The sequence below is a fragment of the Eptatretus burgeri genome, chromosome 5 (assembly GCF_056783735.1).
Source record: "Eptatretus burgeri isolate ZD-2024b chromosome 5, Ebu_testis_v1, whole genome shotgun sequence".
NCBI lineage: Eukaryota > Metazoa > Chordata > Myxini > Myxiniformes > Myxinidae > Eptatretus > Eptatretus burgeri.
Window position 1 is genome coordinate 19,940,012 of NC_140965.1, and position 13,784 is coordinate 19,953,795.

At 40.5% G+C, this 13,784-nt stretch overlaps 1 protein-coding gene and 1 long non-coding RNA gene across 4 annotated transcripts in view; one reads left to right on the plus strand and one right to left on the minus strand.

Annotated features, from left to right (window-relative positions):
* Positions 1–11,028, plus strand: part of LOC147025977 (uncharacterized) — a 48,468-nt gene extending 37,440 nt beyond the window's left edge. Inside the window, exon 3 of the long non-coding RNA XR_015058073.1 lies at positions 8,998–11,028. This is a non-coding gene — a long non-coding RNA (uncharacterized LOC147025977). The remainder of the gene's footprint in view (positions 1–8,997) is intronic.
* Positions 1–13,768, minus strand: part of DGCR8 (DGCR8 microprocessor complex subunit) — a 64,579-nt gene extending 50,811 nt beyond the window's left edge. For 2 of the 3 annotated variants that reach the window (XR_015058072.1, XM_085880924.1), the window contains exons 1-2: positions 13,525–13,768; positions 400–1,722 (exon numbers count right to left, since the gene is read on the minus strand). Coding sequence is in view for 2 of the 3 variants with exons in the window: in XM_085880924.1 (XP_085737050.1) it covers positions 400–1,227 (828 nt within the window). In the remaining variant the exon portion in view is untranslated. The remainder of the gene's footprint in view (positions 1–399; positions 1,723–13,524) is intronic. The other variant, XM_085880925.1, reaches the window with a different exon arrangement.
* Positions 13,769–13,784: the final 16 nt, after the last annotated feature.

Sequence of the window (13,784 nt, forward strand, 5' to 3'; positions counted from 1 at the left end):
GACAAGGATGAATTGCTGAGATTTTGGTGCTGATCCGGATACCAAAATTTTTTAAGTGGTTGTTCACCATTGAGATATAGGCCCAAAGATGGTGTATACTACAGTACATCACAATATCTCAAGAAATTGTGGAAGAATTACGACAAAACTTGGCAGTTAAGCGAGGTAGGTAACAAGAACAAGCCGATTCGATTTTAGTTCAGGTCCGGATCTAGATCCGGCCTATCAGCGGGATACAAAACGTAAACTTTTCTTTCCACTTTGCCAAAACTAGAACGGAACGAGGTATGCACTCTTCCGAGTGACGTTATAATTGTAAATAGACTAAGCCCAGCAGCATTGAGAAAATTAAAAACACTAAAATTATAGCGTTTAACCAAAATGACAAACATAAGTTACCTCAAAATCTTCACAATCTTTCGCACTCCCAACCAACTCCATTACATCTTGATGAGCACCATCTTGGTTTCTCAATGGGTCCTCTCTATATACTCCTTCAGCAGAAACTTCATCCAAAACTGCAAACTCCATTTCATGATCTTCATCATCATTATTATTATTGTTGTCTCCAGAATGGCCCTCCTCACAAACTTCATTGCATTCTTCCTCATCATCATCTGGAGTCCTGTGCTTGTTCTCAGACACTATATCCATCTTTCCATCTCCAGATTCCTGATTTCCAAGCAAATGCACTTGTCTTCCAGTAATGATTGAACTTCCAACTGCCATCTCACCTCTCTCAGCTACACTTCTCCCCACAAACTTCACACGTACACAGAGATCCCGCAGAGCATAGACATCAGGATCGAAGCGGGGGGTTAAGGGTGCATGTCTCCCTGTTCCCGCTGTTTTTTCCACTTTGCTAGACAACTGCAAATCCAAGAATTCATTTCGCTGCATAGTGATGTTGGGCAAGGCCTGCGTGGTGCAAGCGAGTGTCCCATCGCCCCCCGAACCAGGGACCAGAGCGCCAGCCCCACTGGTCACTGATGAGGAGGACGGCGGGGATGAAATTAAGAATGGTGGTGATGGTGCGTGGAAGTGAGGTTGAAACAGTGGGGTAGGTTGGGGGGTAGAGGAGACCGGAGCATCAGCAGTAGTGGTCCCTAATGGGGGTGATGGAGGGGGTGAAAATGGAGGCAAAGGTGGTGGTAGTGGAGACAGTGAAGGGGTTTGAGGGAGTGGAGGGAGTGGTGGGATGGGGCAATCATTTGGCCCATCAGTCATCTTACAGCTGGGGTAAATTTAAAGACCGTGCTGAATGAAGACACCTATGTAAGAGTGAGAAAGCGTTAAAAGAAATGCAGGTTGCTAAGATGGGATAGTGTACTACACCAAACAAAGGAATGAATGCGAGCGTATTGGTGTTGACAGGCAGTGCTGTTCACGTGGCTTTTTTCAGTCACGGAGGCAGCACAGCGAAAGCAAGCTGCCTCCACCGTCCGAAAACAGCTACGGTCCCAGCTGAGCTCCAAATCGGGAAGAGGGATAATGGGAGCTAATCAGGGAGCAGAGTAGGAGTAGGGAAAAAAAAAAGACAGATTATAATCAAGTGCAAGATGTGAAGACAAAAAAAAAACAACACAGATTGGGAAGAGAAAAACAATGTGATCTTTTCCAACTCATTCTCTTGTCCTGTTTCAGTGTCCAAGTGAATACATGATGTTTTGCTTTTCCTTCTTCGTGAGCTTGTGTTTATTCCACTTTTTGGTGATTGCTGGCCTATGAAGGGGGAAAAAAACAAAATTGGGGAATAAAAAAGACAAACCACAATTAATGATATATATAACATAGCATTACAGTGGAGGTTGCTTGTTATTTCCCTCTTAAAGCCCCCCTTTTCCTGTCCAAAAACAATGCAAACTCACCAACACCTTGCAATTTGTCTTGCAGTACATCTTTGCTGATCTGAGCATGCTCATCATTTATTTTCAATACTACCCAAATGAGGTATCTCTTTCAGACATGGAAAAGTTTTAGTTCCCAACCGCTTGGTGTGGTTCACCAGCCCGTCCGCCCACTCGGTGTGAGAAAACTCAGTGTGTGTGTGTGTGTGTGTGTGTGTGTATGTGTGTGTGTGTGTGTGTGTGTGTGTATGTGTGTGTGTGTGTGTGTGTGTGTGTATGTGTGTGTGATTATAGACATAATTATGGACGTAAACTTCCAGTTGTAGACACAACACAACAAATCATAAATGATTGGTTATATCTTTCAAAACATAAATCAAATATCTGGAGATTACTTAATAGCAGTAGAATTAAGATCGATACTTAAAAAAAATTAATAATAATAAATTAAAAAAACTGAAAGAAGTTTGGCAAATCGTTAATAGATTAATGGAAGAGGGTGATCAAGAGGAACTCCCAATCCAACACATGGAAGCAATTCTGGATATGATTGATGATAAAATGTACAAAAAGAAACCTGAAAACGAAGTTAATCATAGAAAATAAAATGACGATGAAAATTATGTTTGATAACAAAGGGGAGGAAATGATCAATTTAAAGAAAATACTGCAACAGAAGGAAGGGTGGAGTAAATTTCCAGAAACAATACAAGAGAGAAAGCCACCAAGGGTTGTGTACACTTTGTGAAATGCAATTAGGTGAAAAATCTTCAACTATAAGGAAACTGTGCAATCTATAGACATAGATGAATGGTTGAGTAACACATCGTTGTAATTGTGAACATTCCCTATTTAAAGATCCACATCATAAACACATCATCACAGGTGATGTCAGAATAGTGAAAAATCGAAAATTACGTGCATTACTTAAAATAGGACAAACTTATAGAGAAAATGAAAGAATTAACTGGGATAAAGCAATGGAACTTACAATAAGAGGACTGATTGAATGGATGAGAGAACAAATTGATAAACACAAAGTACCAAACACACGAATGGCTTTATGGTTGGAAGAGACAGAGAAACATGTTAAAATTAGAATTGTTGATTTGAAAATAAAAGTTTGAATCAATAATCCAAAGGTAATTTTAAACAATCTAGAGACAAGACAGAATTTAAAACAGCTTCAAACACATGTTATTGTTCCAATTGACAAAGCAAATAATAATATTACATTTGTATGCAATACATTCTGCATTCAAACACTTTTGGAAGAATTGTGCTTCCAGCCTAGACCTTCAAAGACCTACAAAACAAGTAAAGATAATAAAATACTCGATACAACACCATGTAAATCACTCAAACGCGAGAAGACTGTTAGTTCTAGATAAACACCATGAATCACCGTTCATTTACTGGATCCAAAAAATGCACAAAAAAGCCTTCGTAAGATGAGGTTCATCATGTATAGAATGCAGTTTGAAATCTTTGTCAAGTAGTATTACAGGGGTGGTGACACCAGTTTATAAACTACCATGAAAAGGTGAGATTTTATTCTGGAACTGTATTAAAAAAAAAAAATTCTACATCGTTGATAATTCAAAACTTGTAATCAACAGTATCCACAACATAATCAGGGTAAGACTAAATGTTTATCAACTTGTGAATTTTCTACATTACACACAAACATTCCACATGACAAGCTCGTAACCGCATTGGACAGAGCGGTAGATAAAGCATTTGCAGGAGGTAATAAAGTTTACATGAATTCCTATCAAAAGAGAGCAAACAGGTCTATAAAGGAAAATCAATATTTATGTAGTTTTTCAAAAGATAAACTCAAAGAAAGGATTCGATTTCTCCGAAACAACAGTTTCTTTACATTTGGCAACAAGATACTCCAGCAGACAGTGGGGATACCCATCGGTTCAGATCCGGCCCCTTTTTTTGCAAATTTATTTCTGCACATGTACGAGTCTGATTGGGTTCAGAACATGTGCAGGAATAAACTAACAACTGCACGAAGGTGTGGAAACATCTTACGATTCATTGATGATGGATTTGTATTTGATCAGCTTCATGATGATGTATCCAAAATAACTCAAATTAAAAAAGGAAAACTAAACACTTCAGTTTCTCAGTTTCTTTTTGGAATTACAAATCGATCTCAATAATAATAAATTTCACACCAAATTATTAATGATAAACGAGACGCTTTTCCATTCTACATTGTACGAATGCCTATCTTCGACAGAAATATTTCTCAGAAGTTACTCTATGGTACGGTTGCAGGTGAAATAATTAGGACTGAGAGTAACCACACACAGCACTGAACTTGTCAATAGATTAATACTAGTCAGACATACACAGGGAGCTACAGTTAGCAGATTAAAACAAGTTTTCTTTAAGATCATAAAATGACACAAAATAGAATTAGTGAAATGAAATACCAATAATAAAACATTATAAACAGGATATTTATATAAATACATTATTTTAAAATATATATCGTTACAGTTGTGGAAATAAGGGTGAGATGCCGATAGCTGAGGAGGTGTATAATGGTGATAAGTACTGTTTAAGTGTCAGACATGTTTCATACCAGTTCAGTTGTGGGAAAGACTAGCACCTTTATTATTTTATTTTATCTTTGAGTTATACCATCATTTTTACACACCCTTCTTTAAAGCTGCTTCATGTCATGTTCAGACGAGCTGGATGTTCCCGATATTGGAGGCTCCTCATTTATGGCTAAGAACAAAAAAGACAATACATTGACTGTTTTGCAATGTAAATGGTTGCTTTGACGAATTCCTGATGAAAATTAGATTGTAATTATGAACCTCATTGGCCACCCTGCCTTTCTGGTTGGCTGCAAGGGAAGTGACGAATGGGGGAGGAGTTGAGAGAGGTTTTGACTCGAAGAGACGACGTGCCACCATTTTCTCCATTTCTCCCGTGAAGAAACCCTTATAAGGGAGCCATTGTTGCCCCTGAATTCATACCGTGGATTAAACCTCCTGCACATAGTAAACTGCTCTGATAGCTGTCGACGTAACCCTTTTATGCCAAGAAAGGGTCACTGCCCCCCTCCCTCTTCCCACGCAAAATTATGCAAGCTTCCAAAAACCGCTCGGTTAGCTTGTGGGCCTAAGCCCGACGGGCTGGAAGTTGGACCTAGGGTCGCTGATGTCACCACCTGTAACAATCATAGTCAGTAGTGACATTTGGGACCGTGGTTCGAAACCCGTCGTTACAATACTGTATGTACAGTGCTTATAGAAAGTGTACACCCCCTTTCAAAATTTTCACCTTTTGTTGCCTTATAACCTGGAATTAAATTGCATTAAATCAGACTTTTGCCACATCGTAACCAACAACTTCCAAATGAAAAACAAATTCAATAAATTTAAGATAATTAACTTAAAATGCAAAACCAGAATATCTGAATGGATAAATGTCCACCCCCCCCCCCCACCCCTTATAATAGCAATTGGAAACAAGAAAAAAAGCAATCAGAGATTACAGACTCTCACCAGGACTTATTTTGAGTGGCGTATTTTTATGGGTTTTAGGGTAAATTTAATATGGCTGCCAAACCATGTGACCTCCATCATATCATTTGTGTGAACCTTTTGCTCCTCATGGACAGGCGGTCATAAGTGTAAAGTTTCACCTCAATTTGTTCAGCCACTTCAGAGAAGATTTTTGAAGGTTTTTTTTTTTTAACAATATGGCTGCCTTATCACGTGACCGATGATGTAATGAATTTTTTTTTGTGGACCATTTTATCCCCAGATGACCCTCAAAAATTTTCATACTGCTCGGATGTGGCATTCTACATATGCAATTATGTCATAAAAAAAAACTCATTCCCCATGAGGAGTACTTACTATGTGCTAAGTTTCAATTTCTTCCTTGGTGCGGTTTCAGAGATAGTGGTCCAAAGTTTTTCCGTTTTTCCAATAATGGCTGCCACACCACGTGACCGATGACGTCATATTTATCATTAAAACATTCTACATGAGTAGTCGCATCAATGGTGAAAAATTCATCTCAATCAGACAAGCGGTTGCACAGAAAAACACGGTTCTCTCCTCCTGAAATGCTTGAGGCACCTGTGTGTGTGGATTTGTGACAAGATGACTGACCATCACTAAGGGGCTTATGGCTCATTCTGTGTCATTTCAGCCAGGGGTTGCAGTGACCCCCTCAGATTTTTCTGAAAAATTCTCAAAGCTACCTTAACATATATGAGGAAGGTTTGCCAAGTTATATCTCAAAATTCCAAGTAGTGTCCGAGATATGGCCCTACAAACACCATAGGGGTGTTTCACTTCTGGCAGTCGTGAGTTGCAGATTTGTATCTGAAGCATTTTTGGAGGGCTCTAAATTCCAGTTTTACAAACAGAGTTCTGAAAATTCACACAAATGGTGTCTATTAGTGAGGATTTCAGAATCTGACATAAAAAAAATGTTCCACTTAAAATACTTTAAAAAAATTAATTTATTTAAAAATAAAAAATAAAAAATAAGTACTCGCAAAAGTAGTGATTTGTAACATGCAGTGAAAAAAATTTGAGTTTTCAAATTGCTGCCAACAGTCAGTTTATTCATCATGAAAAATTTTGTTGCTTGATTTACATAAAATCTAATGACTGGATCATTTACACAAGAAAACTGAAACCTTATGGAGCAAAATCTTGGGTGCTTTTGGTGTATGAACTTTGCTCCAGACTCAACGACACTGAAATTTACCCTGGTTTTACCTCAAGTATTCACCATGTTGATAGTTACACCTCTTTTAAATTTTTGTCACTTAAAGACACATACATAGGCAAACTGTGGTAGAAAATTCAAGAGTTGTTCTCAATCCCTTCTATTTTTAAAAAGGCCCACTATTTAAAAAAAAAAAAAACATGTTCGATGAAAGATGTAGAATAAAAGCAATAGGTGTGCTTTTGAAGTGGAAGCCATGCCAAACATTCACAAGTTGGCACCACAATGATCAAATTGTTGTGTTTTTTGGTCAGAACAAGTATATGGTTACTTTAATTTGGCTCACATTTTATTTTAAAAGGATATTTTAGTTTAAGGCCACCACCAATCTCAACTACAAATTAAGACACATAATGTGATCATAATAATCACCATTATAAATAATCATTTGCATATCCAATTGTTTATATACTTAGTGTACATTGTACGAAAGTCTACATCCATTTGTAAATGTAGGTACAATATCTGATTCAACTTTTTTTTCATAATTTCATATCAAATTGTTTGGACAAATGTACTTGGATCCATTGTACAAAATGAACAGTGATTAGTTTTATAATTGCCAGGATATAATAAAATGTATCAATGAGCATTGGCAGTTATGACAGGGCTGTGTGTATTCGGTTAAAGCCTAAATAAGATGGAGTTGTGCTTCATGCCGAACTTTGGAAATGATTTTGGTGCACTTCTTTAAGCTTTACTAAACTGATTTATATATTGTTAGATTCCACTGAAGTCATACTTCCTTACAATATCTTTATTTTTCCTATGTTTGTTAGTAAAAAATATATTTTTAAAAAAGTAGCTTTTGGGACAGCAGAATCATTAGAAATTGATGCATCTTTTTAAAAATGTTGTTTAAAAATAGAAGCGATTGAGAACAACTCTTGAATTGTCTACCACAGTTTGCCTATGTATGTGTCTTTAAGTGACAAAAATTTAAACGAGCTGTGTAACTGTCAACATGGTGAACACTTGGGGTAAATTTCAGTGTTGTTGAGTCTGGAGCAAAGTTCAGACACCTATAGCACGGAAGATTTTGCTCCAAAGGGTTTCAGTTTTCTTGTGTAAATGATCCAGTCACTAGATTATGTAAATCAGGCAAGAAATTTCTTCATGATGAATAAACTGACTGTTGGCAGCAATTTGAAAACTCAAATTTTTTTGACTGCATGTTACAAATCACTACTTTTGAGAGTACTTATCTTCAAAAGTATTTTAAGTAGAACATTTTTTACGTCAGATTCTGAAAGCCTCACTAATAAACACCATTTGTGTGAATTTTCAGAACTCTGTTTGTAAAACTCTGGAATTTAGAGCCCTCCAAAAATGCTTCAGATACAAATCTTCAACTCGCAACTGCCAGAAATTGAAACACCCCTAGGGTGTTTGTAGGGCCATATCATGGACACTACTTGGAATTTTGAGCTACAACTTGGCAAACCTTCCTCATATATGTTAAGGTAGCTTTGAGAATTTTTTTCAGGAAAATCTGAGGGGGTCACCAAAGAATTTCATTTTTTGGCTGATTTGACACGGAATGACCCTTATGTGTTAGGGGTAAGATCTTTCTTTGTGACACTGTTTTTGCTTTGTAAATGCCTGCTTTTGCCAAATCTTTTATAAACTATTTCCAACCTGCCTGATCATCTTTTCCTCAATTGATTAGACAGAGTATAAATAAAAAAAGTTCTTCCCCACAGTTTCGTTATGGTTAATATTAGCCAATGTCCCACTGATGGTATCGCTCGGCCGTTCTGATTGACAGAAATGGGGCATTGAGAGTGCAAGCCTCATCTGGGGGTGGAGAGGGGATTAATTTGCTGGGAAGGTGACGTGGGATTTCAACGCAAGGACCCAACCTAAATTGTCTCGGATGCCTTATGTGGTTGCTTAGCAACTCGTCATGCCGTGGAGTTATCTGAGGCTCTTTGGCCGAAGTGTCACAGAAGCCCCTCGCAAACTGGACCGGTGGAACCCATAATACCAGTACATTCTATCCTCTCGTGAGAAAAGTTTGAATATTGATGTTGCTTGTAGGATTTGACCATGCCTGGTGTTGGCTTAGTGGTTAGGGTGGTGGCTTGGGATCCAAGGGTCCTGAGTTCAAGCCCCGTTGGCTGCTGAATTAACACCAGGGGGTTGACTCAGCCTGTCATCCTTCCGAGGTCGGCGAAATGAGTGCCAGTGTACTGGTCCCGGTGTATGCCCCGGTTAGAATAGGTGTACCATATCCCTGTGTGTCGTAAGAGGCGACCAGGGTTGGCGTCAGGAAGGGCATCCGGCCATAAAACATTGCCTCAAGAAAAAGCCAAACCCCTGCACAGCAGGGAAAAATGGCTGTAAAACGGTCATTTTTTTTTTCTTGTAGGATTTGACCGACTACCTGGACGCAACTGTGGTTGTGGATCTATTGATGCAAGTAATCTACTGCTGTGGATCCCTGACTGAGGTTGTGGATCTGGCGCTTGGAGAGGTTTCTGGGCTGAAAGGATCGAAACCTCGAGGAATGGTGCCCAGCTGATGATCCGTGCAGTCGGGAAACCAGTCAATTGCTTATCGGTTAAGTTCTTACTTTCGGTAAGGGAACTATAATTTGAGGTTTACAATTGAAATAGAATTGAATATCCGATGTTGTGATATCAACATCATTTATAGTAATCTTTTCAATTATATTACATTGTTGCAGTTTTGGAACACCCCAAAGAGATGCATTCAACACAAACGAACCCTGGAGTTTAAATTATATATCCATAGTATTTTATTTAAGTTGATCACCTCCCCCGATCTTTCCCTTTATAAATATCAATCTCTCTTCCTCTCTTTCTCCACACACATATCTATATCTCTATCACATCATTAAACTTTGTTGTAATTAGCTCCACCACCGAAGGTGGACAGATGTTATGTTTTCACTCCTGTCGTTCTGTTACAAATCTCAAAAAATTATACTGCAGATGGATTTGGATGCAATTTGGTGGACAGGTTGGATATTATTATTTAGTATTAAGATATAATAATATATTAGGTTGGATAATATTATATTATTATTGTATGCAGTGTGTGGCTGCTGGTTGCCTCATTGCTGGGAGCGCAGAAGTGCCACCGATGCAGTGCCCCGTTTCCAGGAAGCTGTACTCATTTTGCTGGCCGTGGAAGGACGACAGGCTGAATCAACACACCTGGTGTTATCTAACAGCACAACAGGGGCTCAAACTCAAGACCCTACGATATCAAGCCATCCAATTTTACCGTTAAGCCAACACCAGGCTTTCAGGTTGTGTGTGTGACAAGGAGGAATTGATTTTGAGAATGTAAGCAATTGTTCACCATTGAGAGAGAGTGCTAAAACAACAATGTGTATCGCACAATATTTCAAAAAGTTGTGGATGGATGACAAAACTTTGTGGTTGAGTTGGGTGGGTGACAACAAGCCGATTAGATGTTGGTTAAGGTCGGGATGCAGATTCGGCCGAACAGTGGAATACAAAAGGTGAACTGTTCAGCCTGGTATGCCTGGGGTTGGCTTAATGGTTAGGGTGGTGGGCTTGGGATCCTATGATCCTGAGTTCAAACCCCACTTGGGTGTTGAATTAATACCAGGTGAGGTGAACTCTGCCCGTCATCCTGATATTTTCACCCCCATCTGTCTGTCTGTGTTTGCATGTGTGCAGGTTATCTGAAAAAGTTGTGGACAGATTTGGATGAAACCTGGTGGACATGTTGAGTCTGTGACAAGGATGGAATTATATGATTCTGGTGAAGATTCAAATCTGGATACGAGAATTTTTTGTAATTTTTACAAGCAATATGCTTGGTGTTGGCTTAATGGTTAGGGTGGTGGGCTTGGGATCCTAGGATACTGAGTTCAAGTCCTGTTGGATGCTGAATTAATACCAGGTAGGGTTGACTCAGCCTGTCATCCTTCCAAGGTCAGCAAAATGAGTGCCAGCATGCTGGTGTGGGAGAAAATAATTATATTAATGTACTCTCAATTAATATTGTTGCTGGTGCTTTATAAATTTAATTTTTATGCTCCAAGTCAAATTGGCTGTCAGTTATGCTTCCTCTTAGCCAAGTATTTTGACCTAAATGTTGATAAAAGGAATGTCTTGCTATGGAACAAGGTGACCTGGTTGATAACACTGCAACTTTTGCCATGATTATGTCATTCGCTTTTCACCTAGTAGACACGTATTGCAATTGAAGTTATTTTGCCTAATGCTTATCAGCCCCCTCCACTCCCCCAAAAACATATAAATGCCAGGAAATGTAATCTTGGTTTAGTGCAAATCATTGTGGATGCTTACATCTCAGTGTTTTGAACTCCATAGTACTATGTTAATAAAATTATCTGATGTAATGCACTTTCCGTTGTGGACAGTGAATTAATTGTGGCTTTCATTTGAGTAACAGGATTTACATCGAGTCAGTTAAAACGGTTAACAACAAAATTCGACAACAATGGTATCCTGTGTCGGAGTGGCTACCCATCCAGGATTGTGCCCAATAGCCAAGGAGACCTCTTAGGCAGCACCAATGCTCTGCGCAGAGTATGGTCCCAAGGGAACGGATGTTACAAGCGATTTTTCATGATGGAGAAATGGGACCACAAACAACATAATATCTCAAAAAGTTGTGTCTGGATTATGACAAAACTAGGTGAGAGAGTTGATTAGATGACGAGAACAAGCCGATTACATTTTGGTTCAGGTCAGTAGATCCAGATCCGGCCCATCAGTGGAATACAACACGCAACGTAAACTGTTCAGTCTGGTGGAGGTATGCGCTCTGCCGAGGGATTGTGGTTATTTAGCCCTCACGTCCTATCAATTGCCATTCCATCCCAAGCACGAGTCCTTGATAGATATATCCGCTAGCTATGAAACAAAAAGTAAGTACATGTCTGATACTTTTGTACTTGACAGGGTGGATCACAACATTGGTTGTAATAAAGCTATTCAAGGATGTGATATTGTTCCGAATTTGGAAGCTTACTGCACACAACAGTCAGAGTCCCTATAGATCAGTTATATCGGTAAGTATGTGTTTCTAGTTAGGGTCCCATCCCTAGTCTAATGGGAATTAAATGTTCGTGCGTTGCGGAGTTATTTTGATAGTCAGGGTTTTTTTTTACATATTTACATCAACAACGCCACCTCATCCTTCGCGCCTTCGCCTCGCTTCATCAACCTGACGCCATAAGCGCCCACGGTGGGCGGAGTTCAAGCGGAACCTCACAGCGGCTCTCGCCCAATCGGGGTGATGTGAGCGAGGTTGCCGTCCTTCGAACAATGGGACTCCTCCGCTGTGTGAGGGGCGGTCCGCGTGGTCACCACGCCCCTGGACCAATCAATGGACTTGGCGCCCGTTTTTGCCAGTGACAGAGGCGACGAGCGCACTTGCGCGCCAATACTATCCAATGAGGGAGAGCGGGTCACGAGAAGGCGCCCCCCCCCCCCGGACAAGAAGGGGATATAGTTTCGGCACGATCGGACAGAGAGGGGGAGAGGGGGAGAGGGGGAGAGGGGGAGAGGGGGAGAGAGAGAGAGAGAGAGAGAGAGAGAGAGAGATGAGACCCGACGGTGTGCGAGTGAGGTTGCGATCGGTCCAGCGCAGTTGTTGGGCCAGAGTTATGTTGAGGTCCAGCGGAGGTCCAGTCAAGGTTGCGTCGCCTGGTCATCTCGCCTGGCCTGCCGGCGTTCTGTCTGATCCACCTTCGCGCTGGCTGGCGTCCATCATTGCATTGTGTTGCAGGTTCGAGTCCCGCCGAACCGGATCATCGAAAACCGCACGAGGCGGGGAGGTGCGAAACAAGTTCTCCCCTTCAGCTCACCTTCCCTCCGAGCTGGGGGGCATCAATAAAGGCCGGCCGGCCCATTTCGTGTGTGTGTGTGTGTGTGTGTGTGTGTGTGTGTGTGTGTGTGTGTGTGTGTGTGTGTGCCCGTCTGTTAAGTAGAATTGTTAAGTACTTGTTGTTGTACATTACTTGCCTTGCTTAGTCGTGATAACTCTGCTCTTTGTGTGTTCCCTTCCCCACCCACCCCATTATAAATAAATCCCCTATTAAATGTTTCAGCTCACTTCTGTGTTTCTTTCATTGGTTTAGCATGGTGCGTGTTGGGAAATTGGGAAGCGTCAAATTGTGCATTTGGACCAACGGACCTCGGTAACCATCCGCTCGGGTTACGCATGGTTCGAGCACGCTAACGGCTCGTTCCGCTCGAGCTCTGCCGAGGGGGAATTTCCCCGATAGTTTGGACGACGTGGGTATTTAGGTAAATTTAAATTGGCAATCTTCGGTCCGATAAGGGACCCGTTGGCTCTGGAGTTATCCGGGGTGACGACCTATAAATTCCAGGTGTTCGGTGGAGCCGACTCTACTGCTCCATCTCGCGGTCGTGCTCGCCACCGATACCCGGCACCACAACAATATAATATCATGACATTTAGCATTCGTTATGTAGTTGGCTGATGTATGAAGGTCAATGTCACTGTGATATACGTCATGCACACAACCACAACCATACGTCATGCAAAACCACATTACTGTATTCACCACAACCACACAAAACCACATTATTCCCCACAATTCACCACAACCACTGAGGTCGAAGTATCAATCCTCAATCATTTCACATTTTAGAACACAAGCAAATAAATATTCACCATTAAAACAATTTCTTTATTTGACAACATTATGACGTACTAACTTGACAACTGAATACAAGATTAATGAAGAGTGATATTTCCTTTATTTATGTGCACTTCGAAATCCACACAAATACTCTAAGGACTGCACACAAGGCAGTAACCATAAAGTACACCATTTATTTATTTATTTATCTATCTATTCATTCAGCCATCATAATGAATTAACACTCAAGAGCCGCCTCACCTTGCCTGTTTTGCTGCTAGGCCGCGATTACGAGCTTCTCGATTGGTCAGAGAAACAGCCAGCAGATATTGGAAGTGTTCTTCTTCTTCTCTTAATTCTCACTCGTATTCTTCTTCTTCTTCTCTTAATTCTCACTCGTCTTCTTCTTCTTCACATTTTGAATTTACTCCATTCACGCCACCGAACCAAACACTTCGGCAGGAGCTGCCAACTTCCCCAAACAAATCTATTGTGCTCGCAGCGGCTCCAGAGTACGAGGA